Consider the following 22,812-nt stretch of genomic DNA (forward strand, 5'->3'; position numbering starts at 1 on the left):
TAAAGCCCTATACTACCAAAGGTACGTGCTCCACTACCCCAATTGGGCGCACCTTGTGTTGATATGCAACGGTGACAATGAAAGATGCACTTTTGGTTGGCCGTAGGCCGGGATACTTCTTAGTAAATTTAGGCGTCAAGTTGATGCCGAACCCACCATCCACACTCACTCCCTCAAATGCCTTATTTACTGGTCAATCTATAAGATTTTGTGTGTATTACAAGGATATTTTACAAGTATATGTGTAATCTAAAGAGGTACAGATGCCTCTTGAGTTCTCGAGGCATCTGTACCAGAAATTCTCCCTCTCTCTCTCTCTATGGAATTTGGATGTATCATAAGAAGTTTTAATTATTTTCCCAGGTGGGAAAATAGACTCTTTCTCATAGGTTTCCACTCAAAAGGCAATGCATACCTAGCTAGCTGCCATTGGAGGGTAGCCAGACACAGGTTGTCCCTTGCTCTTTACCCTTACCTAGCTATGTATGCTATGCCTCCCTCACATAAGCTAATGATGTTGGGAAAGTCACAATGTGTGTTTTGTAATGAATTCTCGTTTATAACTTTTTTGTGCCACTTAAATAGGTTTCCAGTGGCATTTCAATTGAATAGAAATTGTATTTTATTAAGGGATGCATAGAGACATCTAATACACACGTGACACAATGTGCTGTTTTTAGGAAAAGAAATCTCTTAAAAATCTCCGTTGTAGTGATCTCTTTCTTGGTCTGAAAGAATAATCCTTTGGAGTTGGAAATACAGTGGTCTCTATGCATTCAAAACTACATGTTGTATCACTCTATGAATTCAAAACTACATGTTTGATACAAGGCAATAATTTGTTTGCTTGGTGGGTCTTTGATTTGTACATTATAAAGAGTGAATGTGTTGAAGTGGTGGGTATGCCACATCATACTTAAAATTCACAAGTGAAAGCAAGAGGAGAACCATGAAGAAATATACTCTACTTAACTTGATTTGCATAATAGCATTTAATGTAATTTGCTAAATTGTTATACATGCACGCTAATGTTGAACTTAAAATTGTTAACTTGATTTGCATAATAGCATAAGGTGACAAAATGCTAGATTGCCCTACGTGCACACTCAAATGCTAGATTGCTCAAAAAGATAACGTGTGTGCCTTGAAAGTATGAAGCATGTTGGGGAGCATGTGTTCTAGAAAAGAACTCACGTTTTGACATGCTTCATGCGCATGGAGGAATCTCTGTTTGTATTTAGATGGAAAGTACTCTTCTTCATTGCCAGAGCTGAGAGGCATGGCATGTCATTTCCTTAACAAAAAAGGACTTTGTCTACAAAAAACAAAAGACACAGAGATGACAATTACTTCAAAGGGTAGAGATTTTTTCACTTGTTAAATTCTCAAAACTGGTGTGCAAGACATATGAACTAAACACAAAAACACATGCATAATAAAACCATGCAATTGATGCTCTTGCATATCACTACTTCTCAATCCCAAAGTGTGCTCCACAAACAACAATGCGAGCCATTTATATAAAGGGCACAAAGTAGACAATAGAAATAGACGTAAAAACATTCGAACAGCCATCGAGGCTACTCACACAAGCCATTTACATCCGTGAGCGTGAAGTAGCGTACCAGCCAAGGCGCTCACTGCATGTAGAGTGCGCTTACACTGATCATCGTCGCCATGCTTCTACTGCAGGCATGCCTACTTTGTTTCCTAGAGATGCGATGTTAGCGTTTACTCTCCCCATGTTTTCATGTTTTCTGTCTTCTCAGGTTCCGCGACTGACCACCACATTGAGGGCTCACAGCCATCATACAAGCAGCATTCAAGACATTGATCAAGCTTACTTGGACCGCAAGGCAATATTAAACAGAAAATCCAGGGAAAGGTGCGTTTTCTCTTTTTTGCAGGAGCATACCGCTGTAGAAATAGAAGATTGAAGTATATCATTCTAATACTGTTATCTCTCCCTCATGCATTTTTGAGAACTAGTCCCCTCATCTTCACCTGTAATTTTCATCTTGGTGGAGCCTTTTTGCTTGCACTAGAAGTAGCTTTCAAAGTTTCTGCTCTTTATGCCCTAGTAGTGTTGTTCACACATTTCTCTTCACATGGCGCTCTAGGGGGATTTAATTCATCCGAGTAAGTTGCTTGTTTGAGCAAAGGATACATGCGGGTTCATGTCTAAAGCGATCCTGTGGCTTTAGAGGGCTTGCTATTCACTTGTGTCACGTGTGATCTTTTTCTTCAACCTGAGATCACCCATTAAGCTTTTGACATGTCTCAATAGAGGACCTTCCAACCTGTTGTAGAAGATGCACCTTGTATTTGTTACCAATCTGATGGTTCTTTTGGGGAATAATCAGGTCCATGTTTTAAAGAAAAATTTGTTCTAAGGAGTTTCTTCTATAAAGCATGAAGCTCTCACTTGAGGTGTCAACTCTAGTCATATGGTTTATTGAGTCAAATCTTCTAGCCAATGGGGTCTCTTTCATGCATGAAAAATTATTGTTCAAGTCAGTAGCCAATGAATAAGAAACCAACCAAATTTGATTTTGTTTTTTGAATTGGTAGGACAATTTTTTTAAAATGCTTAAGATTGGCATTTAATGCGGTGATGGTGTAATCCTCTCTACAGCAATATAAATTTTGGAGAGAGAGAGAGAGAGAGAGAGAGAGAGAGAGAGAGAGAGAGAGAGAGAGAGAGAGGAACCCTAAACCCTAAACCCGGACAAGAACCTTGGAAGATGCTTCTTCAGAGTGCCCTTAGCGCAGTAACTCCGCAACTCGGCACTAGAGATGGCCATACATGGCAGACATGGTATCGTTTTCTCTTTACATATGCCCCCTTGTCCACCACCTCCCTCTCCCCCTTCATCGGATTGGGTTTCCATGCGACGAGCTATCATACGCTCACCTCGATCTTGTCGTGAGGAGATTGAGCGCCAACCTCTCATTTGGAATGCCTCAGTTCTTGATTCTTCGGTTGATCCCATGTCAGCTAGGAGAGAGGACCCACATTGATTGGGATGCCTGGGATCGTGGCCCTGTTGCTTCTATGCGGTTGTTTCATGAGACACGGGATGCTAGATGCTGATTTTGTGGTTGAGCATTATGGCATTGGTTGTGGGGTGACAGAGAGACAGACTGCTTGAGATTGCTACCGCCCTTCCTCCACAGTGGGATGCTGTCATGAGAGGCACCTTTGATCATGGCACTCTCTTATTAGTCCGCCTAGACAGAGGGGACTCGTACCAGATTAACATACGATGCGACCTTTCCACACCAGATCCGTCTCGGAGCTCGATGGCAGGCCATCCGAGTAGTCGGCTCCCGAGGGAAGCGTCGTTGTGTTGATCCTCATTTCACTTCTAAGGATGCTGCACTTTGGAGACTTTGGGTGTGGGAAGGTCGTGCCTTATCTCAGTTATAGTGGGACCCAGGGGAGTGATATTGGCCTCACTCAGATCTTGCATGTGGACCAGTATCCTTCTTTGACTACACTGTCAGGAGCGTACTACAGAATTAAACTGTTAATACACAAGAGAGAGGGAAAAAAGAGAGAGTCGACACAACACTAGGGACTGGAAGATGGGTCAGTCCCCCCGTTAAGGTATTCCTTAATTATGTCAGAGTGGGTAGCGGAAGGAGAAAGGAAAGAGACAATGGCACATGAGAGAGACACGCTAGAGAGAGAGACAGATGGTGAAAGGCTGGCAAGCCTGCAATAACTCCAGATGGCGATCTAGTGTACAAGATGATCTGACAAATGAAAGAGGCCCCCCCCCCCCCCCCCCTATATATAGGAGATGTGGGGGGCTGGGCAGACCGTGTGTCTCGAATACAGGTCTGGCCCAAAATGACCCTCCAATGTGAATGTGGGAAAAGTGACCAAAACAGGTCTAAAGTGGGCAATGTGTTGAACAACCCTAAGTGTGCCTGAGATCCCTGCGCAGCAGGTGTACGGGTGGCCAACCCACAACCAAGGGCCAATGCACGTGAGTGGTGAGGAGCCTGTAGACAGGGTGCGAAGCATCTGGAGGTGAATGAAAATCTAACACGGGGGCTCAACAACATATGTGGAGAAGCTGTCGAGGAAAAATGCAACACGCCTGGTAAATCTGGAGAAGATGTGAATCCCGGAGAAAAGGACGACGAAGCGCCAGCCAACACGACAATCCGTACAACACCAATGTGATGATGACCACCAATCAAGTCGCACAAGGAAGCTGATGGAGTGGCAAGCTACGGAAGAAGTCACTGAAGAGGATATATATATGAGAAAGTGATCTAAGATGAGCGTTCAATAGCCCATCGGTGATGACCACCACGGATGTAGAAATTTAGTGTAGCAGCATGAGACAAGACGGGGAGAATATGGGGACCCCCCCTGAAGAGGAACACTCTGACCACGAGGAGAGGAAGCTGCCAAGGTGGGAAACCGGTAGCAGGTCCAAGTTAAAGAAGCTCTAGCAGAAGAGGGAGGAGGAGCAGGATGGAAAAGAGGCAAATGGGAAAAGCAATCCAAGGAGAGGCTGTCCCAATGTAGAGGCCGCAGTATCTGCAATCTTCCGATAGAAGAGTCGTCTCGGGGGTATATAAGCTGCGATATGATCTGGCGTTCCATGGCAGACACACAATATCGGACAAGAAGAGCCAGAGGAGATCCTGGGGAAGCCAACCTATGGGAGCACATCCACCACCGGGGTCTGGACAAAAGATCCATGAAAGAGCCTGCAAGTGTAAGTCGTGAAGACACGCGACATAGAAGAGCTCCCCCCCCCTGGAGAGGTAATGGAATGCGGTGAGGTAGAGGATGGCTGAGAGGATGCATCGGGAAGAATGACCGGTGATGTAGAAGTCATAGCCTCGGAGTAGACCAGCAAAGCAAGGATCATCCAGGAGGTCTTCACCGTGTAAGTGGTGCATAGATACATCCCAACTGCAAATGGAGGAGCCACAAGACCAAGCAAAAGCAAGGAAGAAGCTCTACCATGGAGAGGTGAGGCAGAAGAGCCACCATGAAGCAGTATGTAGGAAAGCACCCTGCAGGCATCCAAATGCCAGAGGAATCTCACATCTAAAGGAACATGTCCAAAAGAAGTGCCTTACGTGTTGTCACAGGACAGGAAGCGTTCTTAATCAAATAAATGCGGAAATCAAATAAAATTGAGCTTGCACAACACTTTATACTCAAGGGACGGACAACACACTGGGGACCAGAAGATGGGCTGGTCCCTCCCCTTAAAGAGAATTTTTATTAATGGGGAATTCTTTCTGTTACAAGCACAGAAACCGGGAATTCTTCCCGTTCATAATCTTTCTACTGAGAGATTGATTAATCTCTCTCTATTTGAGAGGGAGCACAAGACTCGCCTCTTTCTGAGTCATATGGACTGGAGTCCCTACCGTTTTGAGGGTTCTATGAACCCGACGGAGAATTCATTTATGACTGATGGACCGAAATCCCTGTTGCTCTATGGGTCTTATATTCCCAACAGATAGTTCATTGTCTATGGACTGGAGTCCGTACTGCTCTATGGGTCTTATATTCCTAGCAGATAGTTCATTTTCTACGGACCGGAGTCCCTGCTCCTCGCTGGTTCTCACACTTTTTGGGAGCTTGCCATTGGCAGATCGCAGTCTAGCTGTGGTGTATGTATTTCTGTGGTGCAACATTCTGTGACCGCGATTCGCCAGCATGGCACTTTGATTGATGGCAGAGTGATTTATGTATCGATACAAATTGCGGATACCCTTGTAGGGTTTATGTCTGTTTATGCACCTACTACGCCCCGAGAGCGGGCTGTTTTTTGGGATTGTATTTTGGATGTACTGCCTGATGTGGATACTTTGGTTGTTGGAGGTGACTTCAACAACATCGAGACCACTGATGATTGGAGAGCTGATTCCCTGCCAGCCCTCTCCTCGATCTCCCGTCAGGTGCAGCAGGCTTGGGATAGATTCCTCCTTGGTTTACATCTTGTGGATGCCTGGACTACTTGCCTTTGGGATTCCTCATACTTCTCTCCGTTTTCTCTTGGGGTTTTCGGAGACAGCGAGGCCGCCTGTTAGAGTTGTCTCCCAGGCCGCCTGCTAGAGCGCCTTGATAGATTTTACATTGATGCCTGGGCAGCAGAGAGGACGTCCTATATCGATTTGTAGTGGGACCATCCTCTCTGATCATTATCCTGTTTCGATGCATATATCCTTGCAGCCTTGCGCCTTACCTCGGCGAGGCTGTCGCATTCCTGACATCATTTTATCAGACCCGAGCCTGATTCAGCAGCTTGAACAGCTATGGCGCTGTGATGAGACCCCCTCGACCTCACATGCCGATTGTCTTGCAGACCGGATTGCACAGTCCAGTGTCCTCTGCAGACGCTTTACTCGTGATGCTCGGAGGGCACTATGCACCAGAGAGTGAGAGCTGAGAGCCCCCTTAGCTTCTTCCCAGAAACTCCTGCAGGAGTTTCTTGGTTATCCTCTCCTAGCTGGTTAGTTGATTGAGCAGCAGGCAGAGTTACAGCTTTTTGGATAGCCAAAGGAGATGGGATGAACCGGGATTTCTTTGCAGCCCACAGAGAGCGGCCTCCTGGATCTTCAATGCGTGCTATTAGAGACGAGTCTGGCCTGCTACAGACCTCTCCGGACACTGATGGACATTGCCACTCGTTTTTATGCGGATTTGTTTACTGCTGATGTATGCACTCACGAGGTGTCAGGGGCACGTGAGCATGTCTGGTACTTCACGTAGAGGAGATTGACAGAGGATATGTGCCATGAGCTGATGCGTCCTTTCACTGAGACCGAGATGCATGAGGCTGTCACCAGCCTTGATGGTGCCTCTTGCCCCGGAGTGGATGGTTTGACTCGCACTTTCTTTTTGACTTTCTGGGATGTGCTTCATGTACCCATGCTGAGGGGTTTTCAGGAGATTTTTTTTATTGGTGTTATGCCAGCCTCTCTTTGCTCCGGCCTCATATCTCTTATACCGAAAGGGGGTGACTCCTCATTGCTCCAACAATGGCGACCAATCACTCTCCTCCCCTCGGTATATAAGATCATGGCCAAGATGCTTAGTCATAGGCTCAGAGAGCTTCTGCCAGATATCATTCATGGTTCTCAGACAGGTTTTGTTCAGGATCGCTGTATCCTGGACAACATTTTTTGTTTTCATGAGGTTGTAGAGTGGGACCGCTCCACTGACATTCCCCTCGCTATGTTACTTCTCGATTTTGAGAAGGCCTATGACAGAGTAGAGTGGGCTTTCTTAGAGGGTTCTTTACGTCGCATTGGCTTTCCAGATGCATGGATCACTGGGTCTCAGCTCTTTTCAGATATGCGTCCAGTGCACTCACGATTGGTGGACATGTAGGCAGATGCTTTCCTCTGACTCGTTCTGTACGTCAGGGTTACCCTCTAGCTGCCTACCTATACCTCTTTGTGGGTGAGGTCTTATCAGATTTTCTCCGCGGTTAGAGCGATGCTTTCAGAGGAGTGCTCTTACCTCCTGATGGTGAGGATCTTCTTGATCAGGAGTTTGTGGACGACACGTTGCTCTTTGTGTAGTACTTCCAGGGGATTGGTGAAAATTATAGAGGAATCAAGTACGGATTGTGACCAAAAGTTGGATTTTGCATTGTGGGCATATAGAGTGGCCTACAAGACGTCACTTGGAATGACACACTACAACATGTGGTGTTCGGTCTTAATGCAATATTGCCCATAGACTTTTTAATCCCAACCTAGAGAGTTGCCAAGCAATTAGAATGGAGGAGACATGAACGGTCTTCTAGGATAGACGACCTAGAAAAGTTGGACGAGCTTCACCTTAAAGCAGTAGCCACCCTATATGCCAACAAGAGAAGACAAAAGGAGTTCTTTGACAAGCATGTACGCTCCAAGGAATTCAAAACCGAAGATTATGTGTTGTTTTATACCCTAAAACAACATGCAAAAAACTCAAGAAGCAAGGGATGGAAACCTTTGTGATTAAAGATCTATCACTAAGAGAGGCCGTCAAACTTGCTACATTAGAGGGAGAAGAGATGCCTAACTGGATTAGTGGATGCAGGATAGGCAGTTCGCAGAGCCCTTGAGGTTTTTTGTTGTGCCAGTGGTGCGCGTGTGCCAGTGGTGCGCGTATCTACTGGCACAAATCTTATGGCATTCTTGTCAGTTCTGAGGAGCAGCCTCTTTGGGGAGTTTCAGAGGGTTTCACTTGGCTGCAGACTGGCCAGTCTTGCCAGTACTTGAGTTTCCAGGTTGGGATTGATATATCTCCGCAGCAGCAGCAGTTTACCCCTGTTCTACAGTCCATCCGTCAGAAGCTATGCCACTGGTCCTTGCAGACTGGTCAGTCTTGTCGGTACTTGGGTTTCCAGGCTGGGATTGGTATCTCTCCGCAGCAGCAGTTTGCCCCTGTTCTACAGTCCATCCGTGAGAAGCTATGCCACTGATCCTCTAGGCACCTCTCATTGGCAGGGCGTGCGCTAGTTGCGAACCAGGTCATTTTAGCTTCTATTTGGTACGTTGCCTCCTGCTGGGTGTTACATTCAGGCATCATTGCTCAGGTTCGCCGTCTAGTTCGGAACTTCTTCCGGGGAGGTTCTGATGGATCGCGCGACACCAGAGCTAGAGTGCGATGGTCTACTCTTATTATGCCTCGCTCCGAGGGTGGACTTGGCATCATAGAACCAGAGATTTAGATCAGGGATCCTCTCTCCAAGCTCATTGTCAGGGGGCTTTTCTTTGGCACTGGCCTTGGAAGAAGTTTCTCTCAGCTGTACTTCAGACAACATCACCTCGGCATGACACTCGTGATGGTCATACTTGGTCTCTAGGCATGCGTTTTCTCTTTACAGATGCCCCTCTGTCTTTCTCTGGGACTTCACCCTTTATGCAGTCTCTTTTGAGGATTTGGAGCTCCATGAGGGCTGTTCTTATTAAAAGAGAGCCTTGTTGCAGAGAGGAGATTGATAAACAGCCCCTCATCTGGAACTCCTATGTTTTGGATGCCGAGGAGAGCCAACTAGGGATTTTCTAGTAGAGCTTTATGAAATTGGCAGAGGTGTAGCCACGAGGATCTCAGAGATAGATGATGCTATTCCCGAGCACTGGTGGGGTGTGATCTCAGGTACTGTTGAGATGGCAGAGCACCCAGGCTGGTGGAGTTATTTTGACGATACGGGCACTCTCATGTTGGCCAGATATCACAGGAGAGTCTTTGTTCCCGCTTTGACTCAGGATTGCCTTCCTCACATTCGGATTGTCTTTGATTCAGAGATGTCAGAGGCGGTCTTCCCTGGACTACCCTGGCAACCTGTGCGTATTGTCGGCTCGCGACGGAAAAGAAGGGAAGTTGACCCCTTCTTTTCATTAGAGGAGGCACCACTCTGGCGCCTCTGGATTTGGGAGGGCCGCCCACTCTCTCAGGTCTATTGGGATCCAGGCAAGTGGCTCTAGCCCCATCATGAGCCCGACCAAGGCCCCCTTTCCTTCTTTGTCTACACTGTCCGCAGTGCTCGTTTTGCTCTCGTTTCCCGGCAGTCAGCTCAGCCCATGCGTCTCAGGAATTGGCTGCATGCAGGTTTGGACCACAGATTTCTGAGACAGTTTTGGGCTGCCATATGGGGCCTCCTGATTGCTCGATTTGCTATTTCCTATGGATGATTACACATGCAGGCCTTGTGGTGGGTGTCTGGTCCAGCAGTATGGGCCACGATCCGTTATGCCAGCGATGTTTTCAGCAGCCAGAGAATATCAGTCATTGTTTGTGGTCATGTACAGCCTCTGTGGAGATATGGCGAGCAGTCAGCCTCCTCTTGAGTCATGCAGGGGTACATCATGGTTTCCTCACTTGGGGTTCTGTTTCTTGGATGCACCCGGCCCCTGGAGCCCATTACTATTTTCAGAGCAGCCCCTCGGATCCTGTTTACATGCTGCTCCCCTCCGGCTACCTACGAGGATGCATGAGTATGCTACCACCTAATGCGCAAGATGTGGATCCTGGCCTACGAGATAAGATTTTCTCCACTATCATCAGCATTGCGCTGTGGAATGTGTGGCGAGCTCGCTGTTATCATGTTTTGCGGGATGCCCCTTCCACAGCGGTGGAGATCCTTTCATCTGTTTAGATTGACTTGCTTCACACTCTCCGCAGTCATCAAGAGAGAGATTGGTTGTTGTGAAGGTATTTCCACAACAGAGCATTGCAGGGAAGTACATGATTCCTTCAAGCTGGTCATGTGCCATTTGAAGACTTTGGGACTTTGCAGCAGTTTATACAGATCTGGCTAGAGTTTAACCACACGTCCTTCGTGCTTTGGCCTATGAGAGATACAACAGCTATTCTGGGAGACCAGGATTTTACGCTTTGGACCATGAGGGATACAGCTACTATTCTAGGAGCACAGTAGGATGTTTTGAGGAGATGGACACAAGAGATGATCGAGGCCACCCCGAGAGGTTTCTCAGTACCTTGGCATTGACTCCTCCGTCTTTTGGGATACAGTACAGATTCTTACAGTGCCCATGCTTGGTTACCAGCTGGATGATATAAGCCTCCTTGGCTTATTGGTCTTTGGGCCTCATTTCGACATGAGCACTCGTTGGTCTTTGGGTCTCATTTTGGGGGCTCACCCCAGCAGCCCATGCCCTCTCTACGACTGGTGTCTTTTTGAGGTCCTGGTACAGTGGTATGCCGAGGTAGCTTCTTTTACTCTTGGTCATCGCCTCTTCCCTCTTCCTCGGGAGGGCGACCAGTTACTCAGCAGGCCACCTATTCCCTGTTTGCCTGCAGTTGTGTCATGTGCACAACTAGCCCTATGTACGCATGGACAAGTCACTTATGTCTTCCAGGGCTGAGGACAGCCTAGGACCCAGCCTGGCACCTTTGTGAGCCCATTGACGGGACCTGCATGACCAGGCGGGAATAGTTACGATGCATACTCCGGTTGCACGAGAAAGGACCGGGTGTGGTTACACTGATGTGGGCACCTGGGAATTTCCATCCCTTGGCATTTGCATTTAGAATCATTTAAAGGACTTGCAGGAACTTCAGGGACTTTTGCTAAAACTTGGCAGAATTGAATGGTCAGCATTTAAGGTCACTTAAAGTGACTTTATAAGTCACTTACTACTAAAATGGTCATGGGTTTTTGGGAAATGCTGCCCGACCTCAGCATTAGTAACTATATAAGAGGAGCCTTGTGCCTCATCTTCATCATCAGAGGACAAGCTGATCACGATCAGGGTTGGGGGAGTGTTCGCCATAATCCCTCTCTCCCTAGCGTTGAGGGCCAGCCTGGCGTAGGCAGCAGCAGTACCCAGCCATCAGCGTTTTGGGATTAGCACCTTCAACGCTGGGCAGCCTCAGCATGTGTGTGGGAGTTCCCCAGCGTTTTCCTCTCTACATTGAAGTCAGACCAGCAGCAGCGTTTGCAGTATTCAGCCATTAGTTCATTCAGCCGTACACCATTCATCCTCATCATCAGCAGACCAGCTTCGACAGTATTCAGCCCAGCAGTGCACTAGAAGTACAACATATTCAGCCTTCAGCGATCAGCACATTCAGTCCCAACATCATCAATACATTCAGTATTCAGCCCGTTAGTACCATCAGTACCTCCGTACTTCGCAGTACCGCAGAGTCAGAGTATCTCAACATCATAGTTCTGTGCATTCATCTGTGTTCAGCCCAGTACCGCATTCATCAGCATCATTGTACCAGTCGTGCAGTCTATAAACAAATACCACTCTGGTAACGGAGTGGGGGGCCCTTGGAGGGGGTTTGGGACCCCATCTGGTGTCGTATCTCTTACTCTCTCTCTCTCTCTCTCTCCCTCTATCTCGCTCTCACTCACAGAACTTGCTTGCACTATCTGATTGCACATCTCTCTTCTCTATCTACATTCTTCTCAGTAAAGCAATAAAAGGAACCTTGAGTCTGTGCATCGCACAAGTCCTGAGTTAAAGAACCGTAAAGTCTTCCGCTGCACCTTACATTGGTATCAGAGCAAGTGTGCTTTGGTTTCGCAGCTCAAGGCAGTAGAAGCCTGTGCTTCTTGAAGAGCGGTCGGTAACCCAGTAAAGAAGGGCCGTCCCAGTCTCCCCAGTTTTCAGCCTTCCTCTCATTGAGAGTGGCGCTGCACTCGTGGCAGAGCCAATCGAAGTGAGGCAAGGAAAAGCAACCTTGGTGTGAGCGCAAAGCCGCCGAGGGGTGCACCTGCAGGAAGAAGCTTGAAGTGGGTAAGAGAATAAAAGGAAATCTGAATTTTTTTTCTCTTTCTTGAGCGCAGAAAAAGCAGTGCATGGTCGTCACTTGAAGCGGGATGGATACCTCTCATGAAGGAGAGATGACCGAGATTGGAGAAGGGAGTAGCACACTACTAACTAGGAGGGGGTCTCAACCCTCCCTCTTCTCCTGTCACAGGGAGAGATGCTCCTCCGCCTTCTCGGCTTGCAGAAGCAGTCGGACAACCCCTTGTATCATTGGGGCCATCTACACCCAGATCAGTACCATCGCTTGTAGCACCTACTCCTATGGAGATGATGATGAAAGCGATGATGGACATGATGATGCAGCAGGACGCTAGGTGACTAGTAGCAGAACAAGAGCGGCAGACACTTTGTCTCTCTGTTGAAAGAGAAAGGCTCGCCATGGAACGCGAGCGTGAGACATTATGTCTCGCAGCAGAAAAGGAAAGGTTGACTCGTGAGGCGGATCGAGAGGAGTTTCGCGACCGGCATCTTCAAGAATTGGTACGTTCTATTCTCTCTTCTAAATCAGGGTCTTCTGATCCGGTGGAGTCTACTTGCAGCGACGTGGCGATATTCATGGAAAAGATGACGTTTAGTAAGTATAGCGGTAAGATGGATGTTGCTGAAATTTTTTCCTAGATTCATCAGTTTACTGCCTATTTTGCTACTACTAAGAAAACAGATAATAGCAAGGTATTATTAGCTGCTATGTATCTATCGGGGGATGCCATTGATTGATATCAATCTTGGCAAGAGGCCCAGATTCGTGCCCATGAAGAGCATTCTGTAAGCTCGTATGAAGACAGTCCACTGGCCTTCAGTTGGAGTGACTTCATAACGAAGCTAAAGGAGCGCTTCATGCCGCCCCAGTATATAGACCGGTTAAAAGAAGACTGGAGGTCTCTTAAGCAGAATAACTCTCCTGTCATGTCTTTCTCTAACCGCATTTTGCAGCTAGGAGTACAGCTCAGAAAGTCTGACGAGGATCGTCTGGAGGCGTTTCTTTTCGGCTTAGACGAGTACATCAAATTCGACGTTCGAGTTATGCGCCCTACCGACTTCAACGAGTCGGTGTGCGTCGCTCTGGAACAAGAAATGAAGCACAACAAAGGTAAGCCAAAAACAGACACCAAGAACTCTTCAAGTACCCCGCAGGACCAACAGACCCAGAACGGTAAGAACGGTGGTAAGAACACTTCTTCTTCTAATTCATCCTCTCCCCAGTGTCTTCTCCATCTCAGAACACCTCTAATGAGGAAAGTAAAGAAAAGGTTTCGACTCAGGTGGCAACAGTGTTGACACTTGAGGAGAAAGTCTCTAAAGGAATCATTGGGGGTTATCTAAGTACAGAAGAAAGAGCATCTTATGCAAAGGTAGGAAGGTGTTTTTATTGTCACATAGTAGGGCATATGAAGAAGGGCTGTCCTAAGACACGCATGACCTCGAGCAGTGAGCCTAGTGCTCCCACTCAGGTCAATGTTGTCCTAGAAACCATTGTTTACCAGAAGAAATTTCTAAGTCAGTAGAACTCATTTCAGCACCTCAGTTAATCCAAGAACCTTAAAAAGAACTCACGCATGAACTTTTCTAGTGCATTAGTCATGTAAATAATATGAGGTAGATGTCTTGTTTGACATGGGTAGTCAGTATGACGTCATCAGTGAGCATGTGGTGCATTCTTCCCACCTCATGGCTACTCCGATACGGACGGTTCCGGTAAGCGGGTTCTCTGCAGGGATGGATGCCTCACTTACTCATAAGTGTTCTAACGTGCCATTAATCCTTCACGCACAGGAGTTTAAGCGTGACTTTGTTGTCGCACAGCTCACAGGGTGTGATGTGATTTTGGGCATTAGGCGGTTTTATACCTACCAGCCCCATGTTGATTGGGCTACTCATGACTTGTTTATTTGCAAGAATGTTCCCCATCCTGTGGTCATTCCCCATGCTTTTGGGCGAACAAAGCACAAGAGTGCACATGCTATGTCTTGTATGCAGGTTGATCAGAAGTTTCCGACAATTGTTCCACATGAGCAACCTCCGCCACCCAATCTTGGGGTCACAGAGACCGCTCTGTTGGTAACACCAGCAGTACCCGCAGTACCGGTAAGTGTTCAGCCTCGGGGGCTGAATCTTCCACAGGCAGGTAAGTATGCTAGGAGGGTGGTTGATCGTTTCACCTCTCACTCTCCTTCCTCTTCACTTATCGTTCCAGTATCTAATTCTAGTAATGTGGATCGCAGGACAGTAAAGGTGCCAAGCTCTCCTTGGAATTCCTTGGATGCGAGACATCTTTGCTAGGACCCATTGAATCAGCGACATGGACCAGATCTCGACAGTACCGCTAAAGTCACCGAGCCGGAGCGTATCTTGTGGACTCGCACCCGGCCAGGTTACAAGCAGAAGTACACGCAGTACTATGTCAAGTTCAAGGACCGAAGCACGATCAGACGATGGGCGCGCACTCCCCTTTTCTTCTCCATGAGATGAGATCAGATTACTTGGCATTACAGCCCACCACAGTGGTTTATATTACACATCTCATCACCCACCGTGAGCCTCACTAGCTCATAGACTCTTTTTACACAGTTAGTACACCCTTGAGGTAGGCTATATTTTTAGCACCTCAAAGGACTTTTGTACACAGATATATAGACATGTGCTTTTTCCAATAAAAAGAGAGAGAAAGAAAGAAAGAAAGAAAGATTTTTAACGTCTATGTCAGGCCGAAATCGGCCTATGAGACAAATCAAATGTACATGCTGTGTATGTCATCCGTCTATCGGAAAGACAAATGAAACAAAACTGATACAAAACTGAACTGAATGTAGGTAGTGGGGTATCTGAGGAGGGATGGAGCTCTATCTCTAGGGGTATATGCATGTCTATATGCTCAAGGTAGTACAATCATGAGAATGCATCAAGCTATCTAGCTCCATCCTGTACTAATGGGGGGATGTAAGATGTGGTACATTTTTGGGTCTGGTGCCAAGGCTACCCGGATGAAAGCTGTCGGGTCGGCCCTCATCTGGGCCACTCGCTCCTCAGTGGCACGGCGCTCCAGGGCTCGGATCTCCTCGATCTGTCGGTGGTGGGACCTCGTGCCCCTGTAGCCTGTGACTCGTGGTCGTCGTCTAGCTCGGCTCACCTCCGCCTGTGGGAGTGTCACTCCCCTCTGAGTGTCTGGTGAGGGAGGGGCAGCAATCCTCTGAAAGAAGTCTGTGAGCTACGACTGTCTCCCCTCTGTCTGTGTAGCTGTGTGTGGCTGTAGTAGTGTGTCCCGATGGCTCTGTATCTCTAGTAAGAACCGTCCGAGCTGTCTCCGATCTCGAGAGTCCATGATCTCTCGGAGAGTGGGCTGTCCTCTGAATAAGGCCTCATACCTGCCTCTGATCTCAGTGTATGCTCTGCATCTACATACAAAGTGCTCCTCACTCTCCACCTCCTCTGTGCAGGCTCTGCAGACTCGCTCCTCCCTGGGAACACCAGTATGTCTCCCGATCTCAATCTCTAACCTGTGTGAAGCCACTCTCAGCTGACCAATCGCCACCCGTGAGCTATGTGGCATATATGTGTCCATGTAGCGTGGTCTCTGTATGAACCCCCCAGACAATATGGTGAGAAACTGGTCTCTGTAATCTGACATCCTCGTCCCCAAGCCAGGTGACTCCCAGACTCTCCTAGTGTATAGATGCCACAGATCCTGTCTCAATACCAAGTTCCTCTCACTGCGAGAGAGGTGAACATATGGTGAGTGGGGGTCGTACTGGAATGGTGGTAGGCTCTCCATGTCAAGACCGTGTCCCTCAAACCATGCTCTGACCTGTGAGTACCATGCTCTCTCATGCCCACTCTCTGATAGCTGTATAGCTGCCTCAAATGCTCTACGAGTAAGTCTGTCAAGAGGTAGCTCTCTCATCCTCTGGAGAGAGAGAGAGAGAGAGAGAGAGAGAGAGAGAGAGAGAGAGAGAAAGATTTTTTACGTCTATGTCAGGCCGAAATCGGCCTATGAGACAAATCAAATGTACATGGTGTGTATGTCATCTGGCTATCGGAAAGACAAATGGAATAAAACTGATACAAACTGAACTGAACTGGACTGGACTGAACATAAGTAGTGATGCTGATGATATATCCATGGGGTATTTGGGGAGGGGTGGAGCTCTATCTCTAGAGGTACATGCATGTCTATATGCTCAGGGTAGTACAATCATGAGAATGCATCAAGCTATCTAGCTCCATCCTGTACTAATGGGGGGGTGTAAGATGTGGTACATAGGTGGCTCTGGTGCTAGGGCCGCCCGGATGAAAACTGCAGGGTCGGTCCTCATTTGAGCCAGTCGCTCCTCGGTGGCCCGGCGCCCCGAGCCCGAATCTCCTCGATCTGTCGGTGATGTAGGCTCGCGCCTCTGTGGCCAGTGACTCGTGGTCGTTGTCTAGCACGGCTCTCCTCAGCCTGTCGGAGTGTCACTCCTCTCTGAGTGTCTGATGAAGGGGGGGCTGTAATCCTCTGAAAGAAATCTGTGAGCTGTGCCTGTCTCCCCTCTGTCTCTGTAGTTGCGTGTGTGTAGTAGTGTGTCCCGGTGGCTCTGTATCTCTAATAAGAAACGCCCTAGCTGCCTCTGATCTCGAGAGTCCATAATCTCCCGGAGAGTGGGCTGTCCTCTGAATAGGGTCTCATATCTGCCCCTGATCTCAGTATATGCTCTGCATCGACATACAAAATGCTCCTCACTCTCCACCTCCTCTGTGCATGCTCTGCAGATCCGCTCCTCTCTAGGGACCCCAGTGTGTCTCCCAGTCTCAATCTCTAGCCTGTGTGATGCTACTCTCAGCTGACCAATCGCCACTCGTGAGCTATGTGGCATGTATGTGTCCATGTATCGTGGTCTCTGTATGAAACCATCTGGTAGGATAGTAAGGAAACTGCTCTCTGTAGTCTGACATCTTCGTCCCCAGCCCAGGTGACTCCCAGGTTCTTCTGATGTATAGCTGCCAAAGGTCCTGTCTCAACACCAAGTTCCTCTCGCTGCGAGAGAGGTGAAAATATGGTGAGTCAGGGTCATACTGGAAGGGTGGTAAACTCGTCGATCAAGGCCGTGTGCCTCAAACCATGCTCTGACCTGTGAGTACCATGCTCTCTCATGCCCACTCTCTGATAGCTGTATAGCTGCCTAAAAAGCTCTGCGGGTAAGTCTGTCGGGAGGTAGCTCTCTCATCCTCTGGATGAAGCAGACTGTCTGGAATAGTGCCTCTACTACCATAGGTGGTGTGGCGAGCTCTGCTCTGATGATGTCATGTGGCACTGTCTGCTTGCTGCGGAGCAAGCGTGAGATCATACATATCTGTGGCCTCTCGATCTGTGTCCACTGGTCAGCTATCAATCCTGGTGCCCATACTGCTGTTGAGTACATCATGGCCGGGGTGACCAAGGTGCCGAAAAGCCACCCCTTCGTGCGGGGCTCTTGAAAGTGTGCCTGGTGACATCTCCGCTCTAGCATGGCCAAGGCTGCGTATCCTCGTGTGAGCCTGTCAGTAGCTGCCTGCCTCATGGTGAAGGGTCCCGATAGGCTGGTAAATGTGACTCCAAGGTAGACATATGAGGTGACCACATCAATTCGTCCTCTTGCTGCGTGAAAGTGGCCGCACTCCTCACTGCACTGGATGTGTGAAAGATCATGACCTTGGTTTTGCCAAGGTTCACAGTCAACCCTCTGTGTGTGCAGAACTCATCCAAGGCCCCAAGATGGCGCTGCAGGTCCTCGGGTGACTCTGAAATCAACACAATATCATCAGCATATAACATGATGTGGACTGAGGTACCTGCCAAATCGCCTCCCTCCCCTCTTGCTCGCCGTATGTAGTCGGAGATCTCGTCGATGTAGAGCCCAAAGAGTGTCGATGAGAGTGGGCATCCCTGCTTAACACCAATGGTGCTAGCAATGGTCTCTGATAAACCGCCTGGGCAACGAACGCGACCGGTTACTCTCTCGTAGAGAGCATATATGGCCCAAATCATCTCTGTTGGTATCCCAAGACTCTGGAGGCGCTGGAAGAGCCTCTCTCGAGGAACTGTATCGAAGGCCTTGCGGAAATCCACAAAGCAACAATATAACCTCTTCTTTCGCACCTTTGCCCCATCTATGAGGCAGCGCAGAACGAAGATGTGATCAATGGTGGAAAAGGCTCGTCTGAAGCCTGCCTGGCCTGGGGCTCGTAGACCCTCAATCTCTGCATATGTGCTGAGCTCTGCCTCAAGTACTGCTCCATAAAGTTTGGCCATCGTGTGGCCAATCATGATAGTCCTGTAGTTCCCTGGGTCCAGGGTGTCGCCAGATTTGTGGATAGGCACTATGGTGTGCTGTGTCCACTCCTCTGGGAAGCCCTCCCCTATAGCCCGGTTGAAGACATGCGCAATCAACGGGGCTATAGTGGAGGCGGCATAGATGATGTGCTCACTCTGTAATCCAGTATGGTCAGCTGATCGTCTGTGCTGCATGCGGTAAATGGCTCTCTCGACCATCTCTGCTGTGAAGAAAGAGGAACGTGTGGGTCGTGGCTCAAGTGGCTGTGGGATGGGAGGCTGCCCAGGTACCTCATACAGTCTCTCTGCATAATCATGCCATGTCTGTGGATCCTGAATAGGTGTAGTCGGGCGTGGCTCGCGGAGGGTGCGCCATGCCGTCGCGCTATCCATGCTCATAAAATAGGCGATATAGCTCAAGCTCCTGTGCCTCCTCGAATGCTCGCCGTTTCCGGCGTGTCAGTGCCTTCATCTGCCGCCTGGCCTCTCTCTCTGTGATCTCTCCCAGAGCCCGTCGTGCTCGGAGGCGTCGGTAAAGCTCTTTGCACTCATCATCATACCATCGGTTCTGGGGCATAGTCCCAGGAGGGGGAGTGCGCCCTGTGTGGGTGGTGTGTGGAAAAGAGCTAATGGCTGAAGTGTGAAGGACAGAGGAGATATGTGATGCGAGAAATGAGAGTGGTGTGGATGGGTGTATTAGGCATAGGCCGTGCTCAACCGTGGTCGAGTAGAGAGAGGCTAGCTCATTTGTGAAATGGATGGTGGTGTGTGGAGTACGTGCTGTGGGGCTGTGTAGGATAGTGTCTCCAGTGATGGAAAAGGAGAGGTATGTGTGGTCGGCTCCGATGGGTGGGTGGGATAGTAAAGGATGTAATGAGGTGTGAGGCCTCCCTGGGCACCAGAATATAGTCAACAGTGCTCCCCCCTCCCTCTGTAACTCCATGTGGTATACAAGTCAAACCCCCTGATGTGGGCCACTGGGTCATCCCGTTATAAATAACGAGACGGTGCTGGGAGCCAAGTCGAAGTAGATGTCGTCCATAAGCTGTGACTGGAGCCTTGTCTGCTGAATCTCTCACAGTAGTCTCCTCATGTAGAGTGTGTAATCCCTCTGGATCCTCGTGGTCATATGTCTCACACTGCTCATTGGGGGTGCGGGCATTGAAGTCTCCCATAAGGAAAACTTCACCAAGGGTGGAGTACTCCATGATCTCCTCCGAGAGGCATGCATAAGGTGAGGCCTCTGTCGATGACTCAGTAGAGGCGAATCTGGAGCCTGTGGGAGAAAAATAGCACAGGGCAAAGTAGATGATCCTGTCTCGTGAGAGCTCAAAGCGAATCCACATGTAGCGGGCCTGTGGGTCCCGGGCAACAATCTGTAACCTGCTGTGAAGCCCCTGTCTGAAGAGAACGGCCACTCCCTCGGAGCCGCGGGATGTGTGCTGGCGTGTACATCCCCGATGTAAAGACTCCCACTGAAAGCCATGTATCCGTGGTAGCCCTCTCTCTGGGCTCTCATGTGTCTCTGTGAGTAGGATGATATCCCGGCCACTCATCACCTCCCCAAGTCTCTCTGGGTGTGTCCATAGATCTCCATTGCAGTTCCAAACCGCAAGGTGGATCTCTTCCCGTGTCCCACAGGCCGCGAGTCCCTATGCTACCACCTTGCCATCAATGATGACCCGGCCGTCTCTATATGAGGCCTTTTTCCCCTCTTTGCGGGCTTGGTGTACTCTAGGCATGCATGCCCGTCGGTGTGCCACTTGCATTGGTGTGAGATCGTCGTCGAGATAGATAAGTGGACCATCTAGCCCTCTCAAGATCACCCTCTTGCGAAGGAAAGTAGATCGGGTTTCTTCGGAGGGGAAGTGTAGAATGAGGGCTCTCTTCCTTGTTGGGTCTTTACCCGCTCTCCAAGCATTGATGAAGGGGAGTGATTCTTCCTCCTTATAACCAAGTTTTTGGCACAATGTCTTCCCATCGGTCTCGGGGGTGAAACCCTCCCTTTCTTCAACACCCGTGACTCGGATGTTGAGACGTCGGGCTTGTCTCATCTTCTCCTCCTCAAGGGTGGTGTGCACAATGAGGGCCTCCTCTTTTTGTGCCTCCTCTCTTGCTTCCTTCTTGATGTTCTTCTTCACTACCTCGACCCACCCTTCTTTGGTAGCTTCTAGTTGATTCTCAATGCTTGCGGTCAAGGCTTTGGTTATTTCATCCTTGAGGGCTTCCTTCGTGCCCGTGTTAATCTCCCCTTCTTCCGGAGTGAGGGATGCAATCGAGGCTTTGAGAAGCGCGATTTGTTCTCTCATGTCTTCTCTTTCTTTGTTCCATTCTTCTTGTTTCTTCCGCCATTCTTCCTTCTCTTTGTTGTGGGCTTCCCCTTCCTTCTCAAGCTTGGAGATCCTGTTGATGATAGTGTTGAGAGCGGTGTCCGACGACTTCTTGTATTCTCTGATTTTGTCTTCCATTTTTCCCATCTCCTTACCCATTTCTTCTGTGCTCATTCCTTTCGACATTGGGATGCCTTCAGGGGTTGCCCCGTTTGATGTTTGTGCGTGCGTGTGCGTGTGCGTGTGCGTGTGTGTGTGTGTGTGTGTGTGTGTGTGTGTGTGTGTGTGTGTGTGTGTGAAGGAGGGAAAAAGAGATTGGAGTCTAGCTCGTATCCCTTGTCGGGGTATGAGTCTTGAACACCCCTTTGCACCCTTCCCCCATCCTACAGGTTGGCGGGTGTGGTGTGTGAGCAATGGCGGTGTGCCCGCAGCCGGGGTCGGCGTCAGGGCAGGGAACTATAGCCGCAGCAAGGTGGGCAGGGGTGATGGGATTCGGCGTTACAGCAGCAGCAGGGTGGGCAGGCTGGGGCAGGTCACAGGCTGTAGCGAGCAGGTGGGCAGACTGGGGCAGGTCGCGGGCTACAGCAGCAGCAACAGCAATCGTGTGCGTGACCAGCAGCAGCACAGGCAGCGCGCTCGCGTGAGAGAGAGAGAGAGAGAGAGAGAGAGAGAGAGAGAGAGAGAGAGAGAGAGAGAGAGAGAGAGAGAGAGAGAGAGAGAGGGGGACGTGCGTGACCACCTCGCTCCTGAGAAATGAAATGATATATTAACGTCTACAAGAGGCCAAAATGACCTATGAGACCAACTGATTACAATGATGAGTCTAGTACCAAGTCTGGGTACAAACAAGAAAACTACAAACAAAGAACTGATAGGAGGGAGAGAGAGAGAGAGAGAGAGAGAGGGGGACGTGCGTGACCACCTCGCTCCTGCCTGCGTGACCTCCTCGCCCCTGCCCTGGGTCCTTCTCGCCTTCACCCTTGCTGCCTCATCCCTCGCCCTACCTTTGCCTCGCCTTCGCTGCCTAACCCAATCCCTCGCCCTCGCCTTCTTCCTTCCTGGCCTCGCCTTCTCCTTCATTGAAGGTGGCAGCTATCCCTTCCCCGACTTTTCCAGAGTGCATCCCTTTTGAATGGGAAGGTGTAGTCAGAAATCAGAAGATAACAGTCATTGGTCGCCCGAATCAGTGCCGTAATTGTCATGCTTTAGGACATCTTGTCAGAGATTGTCCTAAAGGCAATCAAAGAGGGCCCAAACAGCAGTCGAGACAGAGACAGTCTCACTTAGAGCCTCAACACAGAGAGACATCGATAGAGAGAGACACCAGTGCAGGCTCAGCATTAGAGTGGTCAGAGTAGAGAGGAATCTCAGAGACAGGTTCCGGCTCCACAGACTATATTTGTCTACAGGAGGAGAGAGACTCCTATTCCACAGGACAAGACACACCAGGACAGACCTCCAGATCAGAGTCAGCGGCCAGTTCAGGGAGATGACGCCATCCCTCCCGAGTCAGCTCAGGGAGATGGTGACATCCCCCCTTCACAGCAGTCAGGAGACTTGGTCCAGTCCCTTGTCGACGAGACTCTTATTGAGGCAGAGGATTCTCTGGTAGAGAATTCTCCTGAGGACGAAGCAGCAGATTTACTACCTCCGCCTCCCCCAGCGATACCTTCTACTTGGCTACCTCTTCAGTTGATACAGGATGGTCCTTGGAGATCACCAGAGGAGAGACTCAGACATGGCCCCTTTGAGATGGACATCATGTTGATTCAGAGTACTCGGAGGAAGGGGCCAGTCTTCCTCGGACGCGACACACCTACTCATAGATTCTCACTTTCTGTGGGTCAGAGAGTAGATCCGACCTGGTCGAGATGCGCTATACGCATGGAGCTCCATCTTTCAGTAGAGGAGCATTT

At 49.1% G+C, this 22,812-nt stretch overlaps 1 protein-coding gene, 1 long non-coding RNA gene and 1 pseudogene across 6 annotated transcripts in view; 1 reads left to right on the forward strand and 2 right to left on the reverse strand.

Moving 5' to 3' along the window:
- Positions 1 to 1,556: 1,556 nt before the first annotated feature.
- Positions 1,557 to 22,812, forward strand: part of LOC147424147 (uncharacterized) — a 28,163-nt gene continuing 6,907 nt past the window's right edge. The window contains exons 1-3 of one of the 5 annotated variants that reach the window (XR_015186683.1): positions 1,557 to 1,693; positions 1,771 to 1,886; positions 14,261 to 14,993. This is a non-coding gene — a long non-coding RNA (uncharacterized LOC147424147). Of the gene's footprint in view, positions 1,694 to 1,770; positions 1,887 to 12,300; positions 14,994 to 22,812 lie in introns of those variants that run through there. The other 4 variants (XR_015186684.1, XR_015186682.1, XR_015186685.1 and 1 more) reach the window with 4 other exon arrangements.
- Positions 15,170 to 16,356, reverse strand: LOC147424148 (uncharacterized; annotated as a pseudogene).
- On the reverse strand, positions 20,219 to 21,096 carry LOC147424149 (uncharacterized). Its single transcript, XM_086502234.1, has one exon. It carries the CDS (start codon positions 21,080 to 21,082, stop codon positions 20,219 to 20,221), a length of 864 nt encoding a protein of 287 aa, XP_086358360.1. The 5' UTR covers positions 21,083 to 21,096.

Source organism: Adiantum capillus-veneris, chromosome 26, assembly GCF_014529385.1.
Source record: "Adiantum capillus-veneris isolate H3 chromosome 26, ASM1452938v2, whole genome shotgun sequence".
NCBI lineage: Eukaryota > Viridiplantae > Streptophyta > Polypodiopsida > Polypodiales > Pteridaceae > Adiantum > Adiantum capillus-veneris.

What these genes read in the sequence shown, in the direction of transcription:
- LOC147424149 (XM_086502234.1), bottom strand. Translation starts at nt 21,082, where the DNA reads ATGTCGAAAGGAATGAGCACAGAAGAAATGGGTAAGGAGATGGGAAAA.